This window comes from Myotis nattereri (assembly GCF_964212035.1).
Source record: "Myotis nattereri genome assembly, chromosome: 9".
Lineage (NCBI taxonomy): Eukaryota > Metazoa > Chordata > Mammalia > Chiroptera > Vespertilionidae > Myotis > Myotis nattereri.
Window position 1 is genome coordinate 44,796,794 of NC_138084.1, and position 20,426 is coordinate 44,817,219.

At 52.5% G+C, this 20,426-nt stretch overlaps 1 protein-coding gene across 2 annotated transcripts in view; it reads right to left on the minus strand.

Moving 5' to 3' along the window:
• Positions 1 to 20,426, minus strand: part of ARRB1 (arrestin beta 1) — a 67,769-nt gene that overhangs the window by 16,175 nt on the left and 31,168 nt on the right. For both annotated transcript variants that reach the window (XM_081099157.1, XM_081099158.1), the window contains exons 2-3: positions 4,539 to 4,569; positions 2,684 to 2,744 (exon numbers count right to left, since the gene is read on the minus strand). In XM_081099157.1, the coding sequence (XP_080955283.1) occupies positions 2,684 to 2,744; positions 4,539 to 4,569 (92 nt within the window). The remainder of the gene's footprint in view (positions 1 to 2,683; positions 2,745 to 4,538; positions 4,570 to 20,426) is intronic.

Genomic DNA, 20,426 nt, shown 5'->3' on the forward strand with positions numbered 1-20,426 from the left:
GCGCCGAGGGATGGCACCGCCCTGCCCGCCTCCCGCCCAGGCTGGCGCTACAGACCCCGGTGGGGGCTCTGCCAGTCAGCCTGTCTGTTTCTTCATCTGCTGTAATAACCACCTGGTCCGGAGCCCCTGTTCCTGGGTGTCATTGGGGATTTAGAAGTTGTGGGTTGCAGGAAGGCCGTGGATACATCTTCCCTGTATTCTGAATCCCTCCCTCCGCAGGCTCTGGGCAGCCCCATGATCAAACCCATGGCTACCTCGGCTGGGAAGCGTGAATAGTCTCACTGAGCAGCCAAATGAGGCAAAAATGGCCTCCTATTCGTTCCGGTCAGGCTTTGCCATGAAACGAATCCTGCATCAAACTTATGAACAATTTTAGGCTTTCGGAGCTTCTGGGGTCTGGGATTTGCAGACCAGGCTTGTGATCCTGTTGCACCTGCCCCCTAGGGCTCCTGTAGGAACTGATGAGTTAATACGCAGAGAGCACTGACCGGGGCCTGGCATGGGTGACACCGCGGAGAATGTCCCAAGGCCTGGCCTTGCGAGTGTAGAGCCCAGCCAGACACAGAGGACATCGTCTCTGTCCTGAATCCCTAGAGGCCAGGACACTGGTTCAGGGCCACCCCCTTGCCTCACATCCCCGAGTCACCTCTGGCCAAACACGACCCAGCTATAGGCATTGAACAAGCAAAAGTCTCGTTCTGCCCACACCCTAACCTGCCCCACCCCCACCCCCACCTCCCGCTGCCCCGACAGTGGCCTCTCAGGGCCTCTGAGAGTGAGTGCCCACATCTGGAAGTGAGTGTCCAGAGGGCCTATCCCAATGCTGGGCAGGTCCAAGGGACAGCTGGCCTGGAAGTGCCCACCCCTTCCCAGAGCCTGCCCTGCACCTTCCCTCCTTTTACTGAGGGCGTTCCTAGGTGCCCAGGCACCAGGGCCTCAGTGGCCCATCAGTGCAGAGGGCATCCCAGTGAGGGCACTCCTTCCAGCCAGGCGTCAGGGGACAAAAGCTGTAACCAGGTCTTAAAGGGCAAGTAAGGGTCAGCAAGAGATGGTCACGGGGCACTGCCAGGCAGTTCTCTGGGTCCCCAGGGCCCAGCACAGGGCCTGCATGAAGCCGGTGCCCTCGCGAACACTTGCTACACGGCTCTCGGGGTGCCCGGCGTGCTGCGCAGCTGGTCCCTCCTGCTGCCGCCCCTCCCCCAGGCTCTGTGCCACCTCTGCTGCCCTCCCTAATCGGCCACTGGGTTGGAGGCTGCGCCTTGAAGCAGGACACAGGTGGACACTGGGGTGCTTGCCCCCGGCCTCCAAGAGACCAGTTAAGGAAGGAGATGCAATGGCAGGGGGGACACTGAGCTTCGCAGGACATAAACAGTGTCCCCAGACAGGGTGGGGAAGAAGAACGGGGGCATCCTGCTCTGGGCAGGAAGTGGGGGGGCCTGGACCGGAGCTGACCTCCCTGCAGCCTGGAGGCTCTGCTCACACCCCTTCCGACCCAGGGACCCCCAGATCTCCTGTCCCCACATCACAGGGTCTTCCCCTCAGAGAGCTGAGGCCTGCTCTGTGCTTGGCTCCCATCTGGGCTCCGGCACTAGTCAGCTCGCTCCGGCCCTCCTGGCCCAGGACAGCCTCCAGGGACGTGAAGACAGGCCTCAGCCTCCGAATCCCCCCAACAACACACCCCGTTTCCTCACCTGGACTTGGTCTCGTGCATTTCCCAGTGCCATCCTTCCAACCTGTCACCGCCACCTGCCTCACTTTCGTTGGTTCATGTTTTTCTTCAAAAATATCATTTAACCTCTCTGGGCCTCACTGTCCCCATATGGACAATAGGGGTAATTTGGGGCCTCCCTCCCGCCAACAGTTATGGGAAGGCAACGAGGTAAAAGCTCTGGCTCTTAGAGTCCTAACCAGGGGGTCACTGTGCCTTCCCAGGGGACACTCAGCAATATCTACAAACCCGTTCTGTCATCCTGGGCCGGGGCACTCCTGGGGTCTCATGGGGAGAGGCCAGGGATACTGCTAAATGTCCCACCATGCACCGGGCAGCCTCGGCAACCGAGTATCATCCAACCTAAAATGCCACGAGTGCAGAGGCTGAGAAACCCTGAACTAGAATGAGACTTCGGAAGGCGTCTCAGGCTCGGGGAGGACCTGCGAGTGTGTCGGTGAGAACCGTCTCCCTTTCAGAAGCCCCATGGTTTTCCCTCCGGCCCCCAGCCCTCGCCACCAGGAGGCAGCAGAGCAAAGGTTCCATAGAGCCAGTCTGTGGGGTTTGAGCCCAGGGTCCTTGACCTACAAGCTCTGTGACCTGGAGCAAATCACTTAACCTCTCTGGGCCTTGTCCCCTTGTCTGTAAAGCAGGGATAATAGCAGGAGCTACCGTGGTGTTTGGCAGAAGCCTTGCAGAACAGGGAGGCTGCTGTCCTCCTCATCCTCATCCTGCCTTATCATCAGGATGCCTTCCTGCTTCTCACCTCAGTCCTTCCCACACGGCCCTCAGCTAAGGGGAAAGCAGCTGCTCAGCAAGTGTTTTCCGACGGATGCAGGAAGCTTCTCACGCCCCATTCTTGGCACCAGAGGTCTGAGGGCTGCTATTCGGCTGCGTGAACACACACTTCTCTGGAAGGGGCCTGGCCAGGCCCACTTCCCCCACTGCCTTCCTCCCTGGCCTCCAGGGACTCACCCACAGGGTCCACGAGGTCGACGTGGTCCACAAAGTCCCGCTTCCCCAGGTAGACGGTGAGCTGGGGAGGAGAGGCACAAGGTTGCGTTAGCAGCTGTGGGCCCGCGAACACACTCCTGAAAAGCCACTGGCCCTGCCCTGGAGAAAACCTTGGGAGCTGCCCTTGAAACGCCTAGAGCCCTAGACCCATCCCTGACCCGCACTGAAATCCTGATTGGCCTTGGGCGTGAGCTCCGGCCCCAATACTAAGAATAGCAAACCCTGGTGCCGTTTTGAAAGCACCTGTTCATCCCAAACTCCTATAAAGCAGTTGCTGTTGTTCCATTTTACAGATGAGGACACTGAGCTCTGGAGATCTCTCTGGCCCACCCCCCCTGAGGGTGGAGCCGCCGCAGCGGCAGAGGTCTGCTAGGCGGGAGTCCTGGGCGCAGCTCCGAGAGGCCAGGGGAACCCGGAGCAGGGATGCCGGTGTGAAGCTCTGAGCACTGAGTTCCGCACGGTCTGGCAGAAACCCACCCAGGCAAGGAGTTGGAGCAGCGAGGAATCCGCAGCTGGTGCCCCCCTCGGCAGCCATCCTTCAGGGCAGACCCCGGGCTAGAATCCAGAGGGTCACCCTAGACACTTCCTGCTCCTCCACGACCCCTAAACCCTCACAGTGCACCCTCTCCTCTCTGTTCCGACAGCCACTCCTGCCGGGACTGCGCACCAGCCGCTCCGTGGTCTGCCGCCTGCAGCCTCACACCCCCTGCTTAGCCAGCCTGGCCCTCCTAAAATGCTAATCTAACGATGCTATTCCCCTCTGAAAACCCTTTAATGGCTCCTCAGTGCCCAGAGGTAAGATGACAAATGGGTTTCATCCAAATGCCAACTCTGATCGATGGGTAGGAGCGCCTGGGGCCCTGGGCTGAGACGGAATCTAGGATGGAATCCTGGCTCAGCAGGAAAGGTGGCTGGTGGTGTCTGCTGCGCTAGCACACCAGGTGCCATTCGCCAGCCCAGGCGGAGTCCCAGCCACTAAGCCTGCCCCAGACTCCCAGGACCCAGCCCTGCAGCCTCCCCCACCTCAGCTCCGGCTCCCTTGGCCTCCCTCTGGGCACTCAGATGCAACCGCCACGGTCCCCCCACACGCCCTATGATGTATGTGGGTGCCCAGATGCTCTCTGCACCCTGCCTTGCCTGGAAACACACCTCCTGGGGGCAGCCGGCCCTGACCACAGGGCTGGGTCCCGCAGCCCCTGGACGGCCCTTTATCTCCCATCTGCCACTTTAAATGGAAAGGATCACTCGTCATGTCTGCCTACCCCATCTGGCTGTGGGTGGCTCGGGCTGTGCCTTATTTATCTCCATATACCCTCCCCAGCCCCCACCCACTCGCTGGGACCTGACATGAATGATGTCAGTAATTCTGTTTGCTGAACTGAGAGGAACGCAGGACAGAGCCGGAGGCCTGTGCGAAGAAAGGAAGCAGGGCAGGCGCGGGAGCTGCCCCTGTGAACGAGATGACACCACGGTTCAGCAGAGCGGCTCCAGGGCCTCTCACACGGGGGAGGAGGGGGGCAGGGGGGGGCAGCGCCCTGAGGCCCTGGGACTTACTCCAGTGACTGCACTCACGCTGAACTCTCTCTGTGGTTGGCTGTGTCTCCCCACCCCAGAGCAGGGGCTCCTGAGAGTCCTGGGGAGACGCCTGAGGAGACCCCTCCCGCTGTGGCGAAGGCTCCTAAGGGCCTCCGATGAGGGTGTGGGGGGTCCTGCATGGTCAGTGGACATGCCCAAGGGAGGACAAGAGTTCGGGGCCCAAGAGAGGACAAGAGTTCGGGGTCAGGGAGGAGCTGGGGTGCAGCTGTTGCAGACTCACCTTCCCATTTGGGCTCGCCTTCTTGAACACCCTGCGGAGAGACAGAGGGTTAGCACGTCGCACCCGCACCCGGGGAAGGCTCCTGCAGGGCCGAGGACAAGGGGCTGGAGCGGTTTTCAGGCGCCGTCTAACCTTGAGAGCCAGAGCAGTGCCCAGCATAGCCAGGTCTCACCACCCCCACCCCCACCCCCACCCCCACCCGAGCCACTGTTGCTGCCATGACAGCTCTCCGGGGCTCTGGCCAGGGCCCCGCAGTCTGTTCTTCAACCAGCAGGTGTAAGTCAGACCAGGCCGCTCGCCCGCTCAAACGCTCAAACTCCGCCCGGGTCACGCAGAGGACAAGTCTTGTCTGAAAGCCTGCCCTGCCCCCTTCACCTCCCAGCATCAACTCCCACTCCCCTCCCTCACTCCTCCAGCCACAGGGCCTCCTGGCTGTTCCTCCAACTCACCAGGGTGGCTCCTGCCTCAGGGCCTTCGCTCTAGCAGTCCCCTCCCCTGGGGCACTCTCCCCCCATCGATCTGTGCCCAGCCTTAAGGCCCCGGCCTTCGCCCTGTGCCCCCCACACTCCCGCTCCTTTTCTCACTCTGCTTTTCCTTTCTCCACAGCACTCTCTTTAATCTACTCCGTAACTGCTGATGACACGTCTGCCCGTCTGCTCTGCTAACGTGTCAGCTCCACCAGGGCTGGCATCTTTGTCTCTCTCTCTTCTTCACTGATGCGTCCCAAGTGCCTAGAAGAGTGCGCCTGGTAGGTGTTGAGTAAATGTGTTAATGAATGGCAGGTAGCAAGGACCCAGTAAATATTAGTTGAGTGGGTGAGTGAACGAACGAGTGAAGGAATTAGCTGAGAAACTGAGGCCCCAGAAAGGGAAGGGATGTGCCCATGGCCACACAGAAGAGCACTGGATACAGTCAGGCGGGGGCCTGGTCCTGGACTCAGCCAAGTGCTCACTCTGCCTTCCGAAGCACACTGCAGTCTGCGGCAGCGCCCCTGCCCGCTGCCCCGCAGCTGGGTGTGGGAGCCTGAGACCCCCTCGCCTATGCCCCATCAGAGTAATGTTGGGAGGGAGAGAAGAAAAGTGAAAGAGAGAGACAGAGGCCCAGGGGATAAGAGAACATGTTGGAGGAGGGAGAGGGCAGGAGAGAGACATGGCCTGGCAGGTGTGAAAATAAAAGATGAAATTAGAGCCCTAGCCGATTTGGTTCAGTAGATAGAGCATCAGCCTATTGACTGAAGGGTCCCAGGTTCGATTCCAGTCAAGGGCACAGACCTCAGTTGCAACCTCGATCCCTGGCCCTGGCACATGCAGGAGGCAACCAATCGATGTGTCTCTCTCACATCAATGTTTCTCTCTCTCTTCCCCTCTCTCTTCCACTATTTATGAAAGTCAATGGAAAATTATTCTTGGATGAGGATTTTTTTTAAAGGATAGAATTAGAAATGAAAAAACAAACAAAAAACAGAAAGAGGGAGAAAGAAACAGTCAGAAGCAGAGAGAGATGGAGCAGACTCAGGGCCGTGGAGCAGGCCCACACGCAGCCAAGAGGGATCGCGCAGCCCAAATCCTTCCCCAGGAGCAGGAGGCCCATCAGGAATCCAGGGCCAGGCAGGGTGAGGCCACCATGTCTCAGCAACAGTCATTCCTCCGAAAAGGGGAGTGGAAGGGGCTCTGTGTTGCCTCCATAGCCCCGCCCCCCACACCTACCCCTTATTCTGGGGCTCAAGGGACCACAGCTGAGTCTGAGCTTGGCTTGCAAGGAAGGGCCTGGCACACTCCTCCCCCACCTCCCCTCGGAGTTCTGAGCTTTTCTCCTCCTCATAAATATTTATCAGTATTTGGAGTGTGAAGATGCCACAGTCAGCTGGAGCGTAATAACTGCTAAAGTGATAAAATAAAAAAAGAAAAAGAAAAGAAAAGAAAGAAATTCAGATCACATGGTTTGAACTAGCAGCTCCCAAGTTGGGCTGGACCTGAAGAGGGGACCGGAGATCCCCGAGAGGGACAGTGACATCCTGGGCACAGAAGGGGGCTGAGGGCCAGGCTGAGATAATAAAAAGGGAGGAAGGGAGTTAGGAAGGAACTCGCATTTGCTAAGTGCCTAGTTAATTGTTTCTCCTAACAGCGCTGTAAAATGAGCATTATAACCTCTGTTTTATAGATAATAAACGAGGGGTGCAGAGAGATGTCGTAACTCGCCCAGGAACGCAGAGCAAGCCAGGGGCTATGTCAGGATCCAGACCCAGTTCTGCCTCTAGAAGCGGGTGCTTTCTATCAGCCCTGCTGCTTTCTACAGCAGGTGCTTTTATCCAGATCAGAAGCAGAAAAGAGGGGAAATGAGGGCAGGAGAGGGGAGGGGAGAAATGAAAGGGCCAGTCAAGGTGAGGGGGAGAAGGAGGGTGACCAGAAGCAGGAAGCATGGCCAGGGGTGGGGAATGCTCTGTCACTGACTCAGTCAGCCCCTGAGGCCACCTCCTCAGGGAGCTGGGCTGCTGATGGTTTCCTCAAACAACAGCAGCAGCTGCCCGTGACCTGAGAGCATGTTAAGGGCTAGTCACGTCTCGAAGTATTCTTCCAGAAACACTGCTGAGCCCTCCACCATCCCATTTCCGAGATGAAAAAACCAAGGGTCAGACAGGCGAACTGCGGCTACGTTTCCACCTGTCACACAATCAAACCCTCCCTGAAGCAACTCCACCAGCTTCCTGACCCCAATGCTGTCAGCAAACGGGCCCCGTGGGGCGCTTCCAGGTCCCGGGACCCCCATGTGTGCAGCACCACACAGAAGGCTTCTGCCCGTCCACTTTGAAGAGCAAACACAAACCCACAAGACAGTGGTCCAAGCCAAACTTCCAGACTGTGGGATGGCTGGGTTAGTTTACCCGCCCCCCGACCCCCACCCGAGTCCCGTCTATGCCCCACAAGCCTGGTTCTCAGAGTCCAAGCCAGGTCCCATACAGAACGCACCAGGGGTGCTCTAGCTGATTAAGGCTCACTGGAGACAAGGAACAGAAACCCACCAAGGGCAGCTCTGGAAAAGGAGGAGGGGGTACGATAAGGAGACAAAAAATCTCACGGGAAGAACGCGCCGGCAGGATGCACTGGTGCTGGAGCCGGGATCAGGGAAGCCATCGGCCTCTCAGACGGTTGCTCTCCCTCTCCACCGCTCCCTCTGGGGCTGCATGTGCTCCCGGCTGCACTGCTCTCTGTGCGGCTGCTCCATTGTCTCTGTGCACCAACTCTCTCTGCTTACTCGGGGCTTTTCTGCTTTTCCATCATTTTGGCTTGCATCTGGCTCTCACTCTGACCCTCTTCCTACTCTGCCTCTCACTCACTTCCCACTGTTAACTGCTGAATGGCCCAATTCCAATTCCCAGGAGAGAAATTTCATTGGCCAACTTTGGTCAGGTGCCCCATGCCCGGGCCAATCAGCTCTTCCTAGGGTGTGCCATATGGTCCGTGAGACATGGGCAGAAGAAAGTCGATAGGGCGATGTTTTTCAAACCAAGGATCACAACCCATTAGATGATAATGAAGTCAACTTAAAGAACTGCCACCAGCACTTTGCTATTGTTGGTTTAATGGAATAGAATATATAAGCATGAGGTACAGGTAGCAAGGGTATAGTAGATATTACTATATTTACCAATACTCCAACCCCCTCCAAATCCAGGCAAATTTCTCCAGTCCTATGAAGTCAGGCATGCCCGTGTGGCTTGTTCTAGCTAATGAAACAGGAGTAGAAGTGTCACATCTCACTCCTAGGCAGAGCATTAAGGGCTGGTGCATGCCCACTGTATTGGTTTTTCTTGGAGGCAGGTCACCTCTCCATGAACCAGGATGTTGGCTTCTCCAGATAGCCCCATTGCCCACCTGTTGATCAACTTTACACTAATATTCTGCTGTTGTTCAGTGAACCACCAGTCCTCCCACTGTTCATTTGTGCCTGTAGAAAGAGACCTGCACCATGAGGGACCCAGAACAAAGTACCTTCCGTGATAGATTACCCAACAACTGAGAGTTTATAATCCCGTGTGGTACAATCAGACAATGGAATGTTACATTGCACTGAAATTGTGCTTGCATCTTCCATAACACAGGGAAATGCCTAGGATAGAATATTAAGCATAATAAATCAAGATTCAAAATAATACATTTGTAATGAGCTCAATTTGTACTCAATAAATACAAAAAAAAAAAAGAGATAAGATGGCAACACTTCTCAAATTGATCTACAGAGTTAATGCAATCCCTATCAAAATCCCCACTGGCTTTTCTGCAGAAAGTGACAGGCTGATCCTCAAATTCTTGTGGAAATGCAAATGACCCAGAATAGCCAAAAGAAAAGAAAATTTTGAAAAAGAAAAATAGAACAAAGTGGTAGGATTCTCACTCCTGAAGTCACAGTTTACTACAAGGCTATAGTAATCAAGACTTTGTGTTATTTCCATAAAGATAGACATAGATCAATGGAACAGAATTGAGAGACCAGAAATAAACCATGTATTTATAGTCAATTGATTTTTGACAAGGGAGCCAAGACAAATCAACGGGGAAAAAACAGTCTCTTCAATAAGTGATGCTGGGACAACTGGCTATCCACAGGCAAAAGAATGAAGTTAGACTCACTAGCTCACATGGTGTACAAAAATGAATTAAAAATGGATCAAAGACCCAATGTAAGAGTGACAATTATAAAACTCTTAGAAGAAAACATGACCTTGAATTAGGCAATGCTTTCTTAGATCTCACACCAAAATCACAGGCAATTAAAGAAAAAATATATAAAACTGACTTCATCAAAATTAAACACTTTTGAGCTCCAGAGGTTACTGTCAAGAAAGTGAAAAGACAACCCACAGAATGGAGAAAATGTTTTCAAATCACGTATCTGATCAGAGTCTAGTATCCAGGATATATAAAGACCTTATTTCAATTCAATAATAACAAGCAAATAACCCAATTAGAAATGGACAATGGATTTGAATAGACATCTCTCCAAAGAAGATATACATGTGGCCAATAAGCACCTGAAATGTTGTTCAACATCATTAGTCATGGAGGAAATGCAAATCAAAGCCACAGTGAGATACTTCATATCCACTAGAATAGCTATAATTAAAAGAAGGATAGCCCTAGCTGATTTGGCTCAGTGGATAGAGCGTTGGCTTATGGACTGAAGGGTCCTGGGTTCGATTCCAGTCAAGGGCACATGCCTGGGGTGTGCACTGGATCCCCAGTTGGGGGCATGCAGGAGGCAGCCAATGAATGATTCTCTTTCATCATTGATGTTTCTCTCTTTCCCTTCTCCCTTCCTCTCTGAAGTCAATAAAATATATATATATATATTTTTAAAGGATAATATCAAGTGTTGTCAAGGATGTGGAGAAACTGGAACCCTCATATATTGCTGGTGGTAATGTAATGTGGTGGAGTCACTTTGGAAAACAGTCTGGCATTTCCTCTAAAAGTTAGGCATAGAGTTAACCTATGACCCAGCAATTCCATTCCTGGTATACACCCAAGAGAACTGAAAACAGATGTTCACACAAAAATGTGTACATAAATGTTCTTAGCAGCATTATCCATAATAGTCATAAAAGATAAAACAAATATCAGTTGATGAATGTATTTTTAAATGTGATATATACATACAATCATATTCAGCCACAAAAAGATATGAAGTGCTGATTCATGCAACAACATGGATGAACCTTGAAAATTTTAAGTGAAAGAAGCTCGTCACGAAAGACCATACACTGTTTGATTCCATTTATCTGAAATGTCCAGAATAGGAAAGTACATAGAGACAAAAAGTAGATTAGTGCTTGCCAGGGGATGGCGCGAGGGGGAAATGAGAAGTGATTGCTGAAGGAGAGGAGTTCCTCTCCGGGGTGATGAAAATGTTCTGGATTAGATAGTGTGATGGCTGTACAACCTGTGAACAAGCTAAAACTGGGACTATTATGATATTTTGCACTAAAATTGTGACTATTACGGTATGTAAACTATATCTCAATTTTATTTTATTTTTTAAATATATTTTTATTGATTTCAGAGAGGAAGAGAGCGGGAGAGATGGAAACATCAATGATGAGAGAGAATCATTGATCAGCTGCCTCCTGCACACCCCCTACTGGGATCCAGTGTGCAACCTGGGCATGTGCCCTTGACAGATAGAACCCAGTACCCTTCAGTCCACAGGCCGCTTTATCCATTGAGCCAAACCAGCCAGGGCATATCTAAATTTCAAAAATAAAACTAAAAACAATCCCCCCACCAAAAAAAAAAAAGTGAAAGGAAAGGGCATATGCTTAAATATTAACAGAGGTTGAGACTCCCTCTACCCACCCACCTACTTCTTTATATCTCTTATTTTTCCACTTTGTACCATAAACATAAATTACTTTATAAAGTTGCCAGGGCTTCCCTAACAAGATAGATCTCCAGTGCTGGAGAAAAGAGAGTCTGGAAAAAATATTGTAAGTAAAGTAGAGACATGGACCCTATGACTCCGAATCCTTTGAAGTTAGACTCTGTGGTTCTACAATTTTACAATCCAGAGTTCACATCCCTCTGATCCCTCCCCAGGCCGGCAGTGCCAGTGATTAGAACTCCTGTGCTGTGACATCTGCTCAGCTATCTCCTTTTCCAGGCAGCCTTCCCTGACTCCCCTCAAGACTGGGTTAGATCCCCCAACTCCCACACCCAGGTGCCCCCGGGTCACAGCATTTCCCACACTTTGTAATGGTCTGTTTACTCACCCTCTGCTTCACTTATATCACCTCAATGCGAACAGAGGTTTTATTTGCATTATTGACACTGACCCCTGGGGTATAGCACCGTGCCTGGGGCACACTAGGTACTCAATACATAAATACAGGTTGAATGTTGTTGAATGAATGGTCTAAGAGAGAATCAGTCAAAAGTGAGTATGGATGAAGTTTAAATAGATGGCGGTTGGTAATGATCCTTTTCTCTAGGTGAGTGGACTCCAGGGAGCTCATCTGTCTATGGTTCCCGTTGGCTCTCAGGATCAATAAACACTGGGCTCAGAAAATGCTTCATAGGGACAGGGTCCCAGACACCATCAGCTGAGGCAGGAATATAACTGACACACCCAGCACAGGCGTCGGCTCAGCTTTGACCAAAGGCTCTCCCACTTACTATTTGCTTATCCACAGTCACACTGGCCCTACTGTGCACGGCCAGGCTCTGGTGGGGGGCATTAAGGTAAGCAATCATGGTCCCCGCTGACAACAGACCAAGTTAGAGACACCCACCAAGCTCCACATCCCCCGTGCATTAAGTTCTCCCTGTGAGTGAGGTGCCGTTACGTATGCACGTCACACACGTTAGGATCTTACATTATTCCACCTAAATATTCCCATTTTTTCAGAGGAGAAACCTGAGACTCGACGATCCTAAATAACTCAACAAAGTCATCAAGCCAGCATCAGGAGAGCAACCCCATGAACGGGCCACGTACGGGAAATCATTTAGACAAAACATGTCTGAATAGCAGAAGACTCATCCTGGGGCAGCTATCCGTGAATGCGACTTGAGAGGGCACTGCTAACCATTCATTCCTCTGTGAGCACTGGAAAATTCCTATTGGAGGAAAACGTTATATATTGTCCAACAGTGAATGTGGGAAGACCTTCAAATATTACTCAGTCTTCAGTCAACATCAGAAAACTCCCCCAGGCCCTGCTCTAAGGAGGTCGTAAATAGCAACGCGTTTGTTCCTCCAACAACCTTATAAGGAGGTATTACTGTCATCCCCATTTCACAGATGAGAAAACGGAGGCAAAGAGCATCAGAGGTCACATTTGCCCAAGGCCACACAGCTAGTGAGGAGGAGAGCTAGACTTTAGAGCCCAGGCAGCCTGGCTCCAGAGGTCACACCTTTAGCCACTCACAGTATCATCTTTTGGGTGCAGATGTGTGGTTCTGTCTGGGAAGCCAAGCAAGGTTTCTAGGGAGGACGTAGCCAGAAGGGAGATTGTGAAGAACACTCAGTGGGGAAGCGACAACACTGCAGGCAGAGGTCTGAAGAGAGCAACCGAGTCCCCTGGGTGCTTGGGAGATAGCACGCAGACTGATACGGCTGAAGTGTGTCCCGAGTACCTGAGAGGAGCTCCAGGGAGGAGGATGGGCCAGAGAGGGGTCCATTCACTGCCAGGTAGTCCCGGAGCACCTCCACGCGCTGGGCCCTGGGCTGGGTGTGAAGGGTCTTGAAACCCAGCTAAGGATCTTGGACCACATAGAAGCAATGGGGAGTCATGGGCCTTTGGGGGAAGGACGAATGATTGGCTGGGACTGTATTTTGGACTCAGAGATGCTCCGGGCCCCGTAACTTGCCCCCACCGCTGCCTCTGACAGCCACTACGGCTTAGCTGGGCAGTGTGGGGAGATGCAGGGGGCATTCATGCTCAGGTACAGCCGCCCTACATTCTGACCCACTTTTCTGGGTGTGGGAACAGCCGTCAGGGAGCAGGAAGGCGTGAGGAGCAGGTGGCTGTGGCAGCAAAGAGGTTTCTAGGGCCCTTATCACACTCTCCCTGGTAGCAGAGTTATTTGTGGACGGGCTTGTCTGCTCCACCAGAACCAAACAGCCGGCCTGTGTCAGAACACTGCCTGCCTGTTTACCCACCATTAGTGCACCTGCTTCTCAGGGCAGCCCGGGAGGGGGAGGAAGCAGGAAGGCGGGGAACGCCACCCCCATTTCACAGATTTTTGGAGCCTGGGGAGTCACAGTGCAGTCTGCTGCATTTCCCAGATGGAGAGACCAAAACCCAAGGGAGGAAGGAGTCTTGCTCTGGGGCCAGGAAACTCAGGCTCAGAGACGCGCTGGTGTGCTCAGGGCCACAGACACGGAGCTGAGCCCCAGGCTTCTGGTGCCCCTATCACGTCCTGGCTCACAATCCCTCGGGGCTCCCTTGGCCTCTGCAGGCTCGCAGAGCACACAGTGGTGTCTGGCAGGAAGGGAGGTCTGGCCAAATCAAGCTTCCGGTCCCTGCTTCTAGGCAGACAGCAACTCCTCCAGCCTCCTGCTGCCTTCACGGCTTCACTTTTCTACCCGTGATCCATATTTGTGGAGATGTTCAGGGGGTGCAGAGTGAGGAAGGAGGGGAGCCACCAGGTGGCCATGACAAAGGGGAGCGTTTCTTAGAGGAGCATAACCTGTTTTCTGGTCGCCCAAGAAACTGGAGATCTGAAAGTCGAAGGCTAACGAAAATTTCACCACGTGGGCTGGCAGCTGGACCCCAAAGAGCCCACAGACGGCACCTGGAGGCTCTCCAGCCTTCTCTAGGGGCGAGAGGCAGGAAGGGGAGGCTGCTGGCAGAAGAGAGAGTGTGGCGCTGGAGCAAGCAGACCCTGCCCGAGTCTGGTGTGACCTTGGGTGAGTTTAGCATCCTCTCTGAGGAATACTCTCCCTGGTCTGGAATATGGGGTGATATCTACCCCATAGGTTCAAGGTATTTATAAGGAATCAGTACCAAAAAAAAAGACTTGGTACCTAGTAGGGAATTGATAGGGAGAAGCCAACATCAGTGGTACTATAATTATTACTATTTTTATCATCAGTCCCCTGGCATCACAATGCCCTCCCCTCCAGGGCCCAGGGGAGAGCTCCTGCCAGATGTCGCTCAGGTAGGAAGGCCTTGGGGTTGCAGGAGGTGGTGATGTTGCCCCTGCTGGAGACAGGGAGGGTTTTTTCAGTTGCCTGTCTCCCTCCCATTCTCAGATGAAACACAACAGTTTAGGACTAAACTAAACTCCAGTTTAGTCCCTCACATCCCAGAAATCTCCAGGGACAAACCCTGCTATTCTCTCTTTCTGCACTAGCCTTTCCATCAATTCTCCCTTGGGCAAGCCTTTCCATCCTTCCTTCCCAATGTCACCTCATCCAGGAAGCCTTCCCTGCTTGCTTCAGCTTAAAGTGTCTTTGCCCTGACTCCTCTTATGGGGGAGGCTCTGCTTGCTCCCTCCCCCACACCTCCTTCCCTTCTTTCCTCTTTCCTTCCATCTTTCATTCTTCCCTTCTTTCTCTTCCTCCTTTTATTTTTCCCATCTCTGGCCTTGGCACTGTTCTTACCTGCACTCTGAAGTAGGGAGACAGGTGCTCCACAAATAAACGAACCATCCCTCAAAAGCAGCGTGGGAGGGTGGAATGAGATGATGTATATCTGCCCAGTTCAGCTCCAGGCCACTGACACAGCTGCACCACCCCCTCCCTCTCCTCTATCATGCTCTGCATCCCTGCAGCATCCACACGCGGCCATCCATCAGTGGATGGCCTTGGAACTGAAACCCTGACACACTCTGGAGAGCAGGAACCCTCTTCCTTCAGGGATTCATTTTCCTTGGTACACAGTCGGTGCTTATTTTGAATAAACGAATAAACAAAGGCCAAACTCTGAGCCCACAACTTGGAAAAATAGGGCCTGGGCCAAGTGGCGAATCTGAAGCGGGCACAGCCTTGCCACCAGGATGAGACACGGGTGGACGGGTATGGCCTCAGCAGTAGCCTGTTAGATACAAGCTGGCCCCAGACACACATGGTCCATTATTTCGCCAGCGGGAAGATTATATTCAAAGTTGTATTTGTTTTGTTTGCCAATTTGAACACATAAACTTTTAGGAATATAGAATTATCCTATATAATAAAAAGCTAATATGCAAATCAACCAAACAGTGGAATGACCGATCGCTGTGACATGCACTGACCACCAGAGGGCAGACGCTCAATGCAGGAACTGCCTCCTGATGGTCAGTGCATTCCCACAGGGGGAGCACTGCTCAGCCAGAAGCCGGGCTCACAGCTGGTGAGTGCAGCAGTGGTGCTAAGGATGCAGGGAGTGGGCCTAAGCCATCAGTCGGATATCCCCTGAGGGCTCCCAGACTGTGAGAGCACAGGCCGGGCTGAGGGACCCTGGAGTGCACGAATTTCATGCACCAGGCCTCTAGTATACTATATTAAAATGAGATATTAATTCAGAAGCATTATATGTTTCTCATTTTCCCATTTCATAAAACATCAGAACAGATCGGTATGGTGGTACATTGGGGACTCCACTTATCAACCACTATGGGGCCTATTGGGACTGAGAGCCCTCTGTGGCCCGGGGCTCTATGAGGACTGACAGCTGTGGCCTAAGCGGCAGCTCTTTCCAAAGAAAGAATTTGGGGAAGGAGGTGGGGAATCTATGCCTTACATTTGGCCAGATAAGGTGCCTTCGATGTGCTGGAGCTGGCTCATAAGAGCCAACTGTCACATTCTTAGGAATTTGGCGAGCTAGTTGTTAACACAGCCCTTGCCAGTGGCTCTATACTGGGGGCATTTGGCAACTGTGGAGAAATTTTGGGTTGTCACAACTTGGGAGGGGGGGAGGTACGAAGGGACTACTGGCATCTAGTGCTGCCTGCACAATACACAGGTTAGCCCTCTCCCCACCCCAACAGAGAATCCCCAGTTCAAGTGCTAATAGTGCTGATGGTGAGAAATCCTGATCTAAACTCGTAATGAAATAAATTATATTAAAGAACAAGGAGTGAAGTCTGAGCAGCAGAGAAGATCAAACTGTAAAGTCATGAATAATGGTTCCAATTATATTTCCATTATCAAGGCTAATTGTTTTAAGAGATTTTGTCTTGATTATAGCAATAATAAACAAAGACTTTATGTTTAAAAAAATTAAAAATAATAAAGAAATAAAAACAAAGGGAATTCATACTCAAAATGTATCACTAATTATTTTACTAAATTTTACTATGATGATCCTAATCTCATATACAATGACCTACTTCTGTCTACTAATCAATATGGTGGGAATTCTATATGATGGTGTCCTACCGTGTACTTCTTCCCAGCTCCATGTTCAATGACATCATGTTAGTACTGTGAGAATTTACACCACAGAAATTGGAAAATACCACAACCCCAGCCCCCTTTTTTCCGGAAGGCCAAATTGTTACCAGTGCACCATTGGGTGTAACCCTAAGTAGAGAAGAGAAATACACAAGCCTAGTGGATGTTTCTAAGGTCCAGCCCTGGCGGACAGCTCAGCACCAGCCTGCTCTATGCCTTGTGAAACCAGGATATGAGCATGGCCCCATGTACAAACGCTATACATCTCATCCACACACACTCCATGCACACCATACCCACCCCACACATACACCCACAGACATGCACCCCGCACATACTTACAGAACCACACCCACCACACCTATACACAACACACCACATATCACACACACGACATCACAAACACATTGTGCACACTTGTCACATATATACCACACAACTACCATATATACTTCACACCTCACAGTAATGTACACCATACACATACATGCCACATACACACCACACACATACACAGACACCACGCACACAAATACTAAGCACACCCCACATGTACACCTGCATACCACACCCCACACCATCTCACGTACAACCCCACACACCTACACCATATACATACCACATAAATGCAGTAGCCCGATAGCTAGCAGAGAATGAACTCAAATAATGAGAAAATAAAAGAATGCCAGTCTGTCTGACCACATTCTTGGATGTCCGAGCAACTTCACCTTTACCACCTCCTCATCTGTGGCCCATCCTTCCCCACATACCACACCAGCCTGCTGAGGTGAAGGCCTCAACATCCCCTGGGAGCACCATCCAGTAACCCCATCTCAGTGCCCAGTCCTCTTGGCCCCTGGAGCCCTAGCTGAGGGCCCCCATCCTGCTGTGTGCCCAGCTCTCCACAGGCTCCGCTGCTGAGCCCGCTGGCTGTGGCCTCCAGAGCCTGGCCTCCACCCCTTCCCAGACCCCGTGACAAGCAGATCTCTGAGTGACTCCACCCACTGGGCCACTTTACCAGATGCTGGTAAGCCCACACCTCCACCTCCAGCCACACCCTCTCTGACTCCACACCACCAGCCTTGGGACGTCTCTACTCGGATGCCCCCTGACTTCTCAGACAAGTCCCAGACTTCCTGCATGCCCACACCTGTTCCTACCCACACTCTCCACCACTGACCATCCCAGAGGTCCGCACACAGGAAGCACTCAGTGCACATCTCAATTATGTCACTCTTTTATAAAGAGAAAAACCAGCTTCCTTATGAGGCAGATAGGAAGTCTTACCCCATCTTACAGGTGTTACGGGCCCAGCCCAGGAGCAGCAGCCCCTGCAGGCAGGCAGGGGGCTGTGCGGGATGGAGGGAGGTCCTGGAAGAGCAGGAGCTGGAGCTGGAGCCGGGGCTGCAGGCAGTAGCGACCAGGCCAGGGCAGGCACTGCAGGAGCGGCTCTCCCCAGCCCCAAGTGAGGGGTTAGTTACAAAGAAAAGGAAAAGGCGTTCCTGATACGCGTCCTGTTTCCTCTCCTCCTCTGGGCTTCTCCGGCCTCGGAGGGCGGATGTCTTTGGGCTGGCAGCACTCGGCCTGTGCGTGGACCCGCTGAGGGTGAGGGTCTCTGGGGCCCTTCACCCCACAGCAGTCCATCCTGCATGGAGACAGGGCTCCCTGGAGTGAGCACTTATGTCTCCCTTCCCAGCCTGGAAGGCCTCCACCCTTTATCCCCAGCAGATACTCGGCACAGCTAGGCGACTCCTGTCCATCAGACTGTCCCATAAAGGCACCTCCACTGGGAATCTTCCATGTCACCCTTACTTTTATAGGGGCTCCTCTACAGCCGCTCTTCTTCCCTTCCTGCCTGCCCTGCACATTGCTCTGCCCAGCTTTCTGTGGCCATTACCTATAGACATGGGTTCCCCAAGAACTGGGAGTGAGAGAGTGGGGAGGGAGGCAACAGCAGAAGCCATCAAATAGAGCGTCTTCTTCTTTTTTAAATTATTATTTAGTCATTTATTTTTTGTTAATCCTCAGCTGAGGAAATTTTTTTCGTTGATTTTTAAAGAGAGCAAAAGGGCGAGGGAGAGGGAGAGGTAGAGAGACACATTGTGGATGAGACACATTGATGGATTGCCTTCCCCACATGGCCCAACTAGGGCCAGTGGTCAAGCCTGCAACCAAGGTACATGCCCTTGATGTGAACCAAACCCGGGACCCTTCGGTCCTCGGGACAATGCTCTATCCACTGAGCCAAACCGGCTGGGCAGATGGGACTTCCTGAGTAAGAGTTTGAGAGATGAGTCTCCCCATCAGAGGGGGCCTTCCCAAGGACAGAGGTCCGATCTCTTCTATCAGATAAGGATTTCCCGGAGGGAGGCGGCCATGACTCCTCTATCAGCTAGGAGGCTTCTGAGGATAAAGGTCACACCTCCTTCCTCAGACAAGGACCATGTCCTGTCCGTTATATAGGAAAATTCCAGGGACCAGGAGCCACCTTCCCCCATCAGATAGGAGCCTCTCTCCTGCAGGACAAGACCATGCCTCCTCCCTCAGACCAGGAACTCCCAGAGGGACAATCCCCATCTGTTATCCCCTCAACAGTTCCCTGTTAGACTTCTGCTCAGTCTGAGTCACAGCGGTCGCCAACCTTTCCGACCTCGCGGACCACCAGTGGTCCACAGACCAGCGGTTGGCGACCACTGGTCTAAGATACAGAGAAGGGCTTCCCCCTGGGGCAGCACTGGGGGCAGACTTGCCCATATCATCCCTTGCACAAGGCCCCATGCCAACTTCCCATTCATGCCCTCAGCTAAACGGAAGCTTCCTTGCCATCCTTGAGACAGCCATGTGTCTGAGCAGGGGCCAGCGGCTGTCTGTCCTGGCCAGGGCCATCAGCTTCTCAAGAGATAGTGGAGTGGGCCACTGGGAGAGCCCTGACAAGAGGAGGCCCAGGACAGGCTGCGTACCTAGATCTAGCCTGGATGTGTCCAAATATGTAGGCTGAATGGGTCTCTGCTCCTGGCTCTGCCACTAACTGGGCAAAACTCTTCCCACTAACCCCCCACTCCCCAATCTCCCAACTCGGAACGCCCATTCCGGCTAAAGCGACGGGGGAGGAAAAGCACAGCCCTGCCCAGGTCCCACCTTGAGGACACCACCAGTCTTCCCCAGGAGGCGGCCCTGAGCCTGGTCTAAGTTGCCTCCACCATCTTCTTCCCTACACACGTGTCAGCTCCAGGGAACTGCTATTAGTTAGCATCGATCCACAAAGTGCTTTGCCTACACGTTTTATGAGCTCAGCCTCAGGGGCTGGGAGCAAGAGGTGGAAATGAGCGAACCCAGGCCACCGGGCAGAGCGAGAGAGCAGCTGAGCCCCAAGACGGAGCCCAGACAAACCAGGACTCGGTGAAGGCTGGCTGAACGGGCGGTGCCGGCCTCTTCCTTGTCCACCAACCTGTCTGAGTGACAGCTTCGGAACCAGCTCCACCCGCCCCAACCTAGACGGTATAGTTTGGGAGGTAAGAGGTTCGTTCTCTAAAAGAGCAGCATTACAATGTAAGACATCTGCTCATCCGTCAACTAGACATCCTAGTTATCCTCCCTTTGAAACTTTTAACTGAGTCGTTTTATTAAAATTTAGAAAACAAAAAATTATTTTAAGATTTATCATTTACTTGTCATGGGCTAGGTACTTTATATCATGTTTACTATGGAGAAACACAGAAAAAAAAAAGGCACCATTCCCTCGAGGGAGGATTTATTGTGCCTCCCCGCTGCGGGTGCCAATCTCCTGGATACCTCCCGGCACTCCCAGGATGGGAGCTGCTCCCGGGCAGGGACTGTGCTGGGCACAGAGAAAGTGCATCATCAAAGCATAAAGGGCTGGGGGTTGGGCAGGCCTGCCTCTCCGTCAGCCTGCATTTCAGGGTCTGGAGTGTTACATGGGGCACTGGCACATAGGGCTCTGTAAGTGGTGAAAATACCAACCACCACAACCACCACAAGAAGCAGACGGGCTGG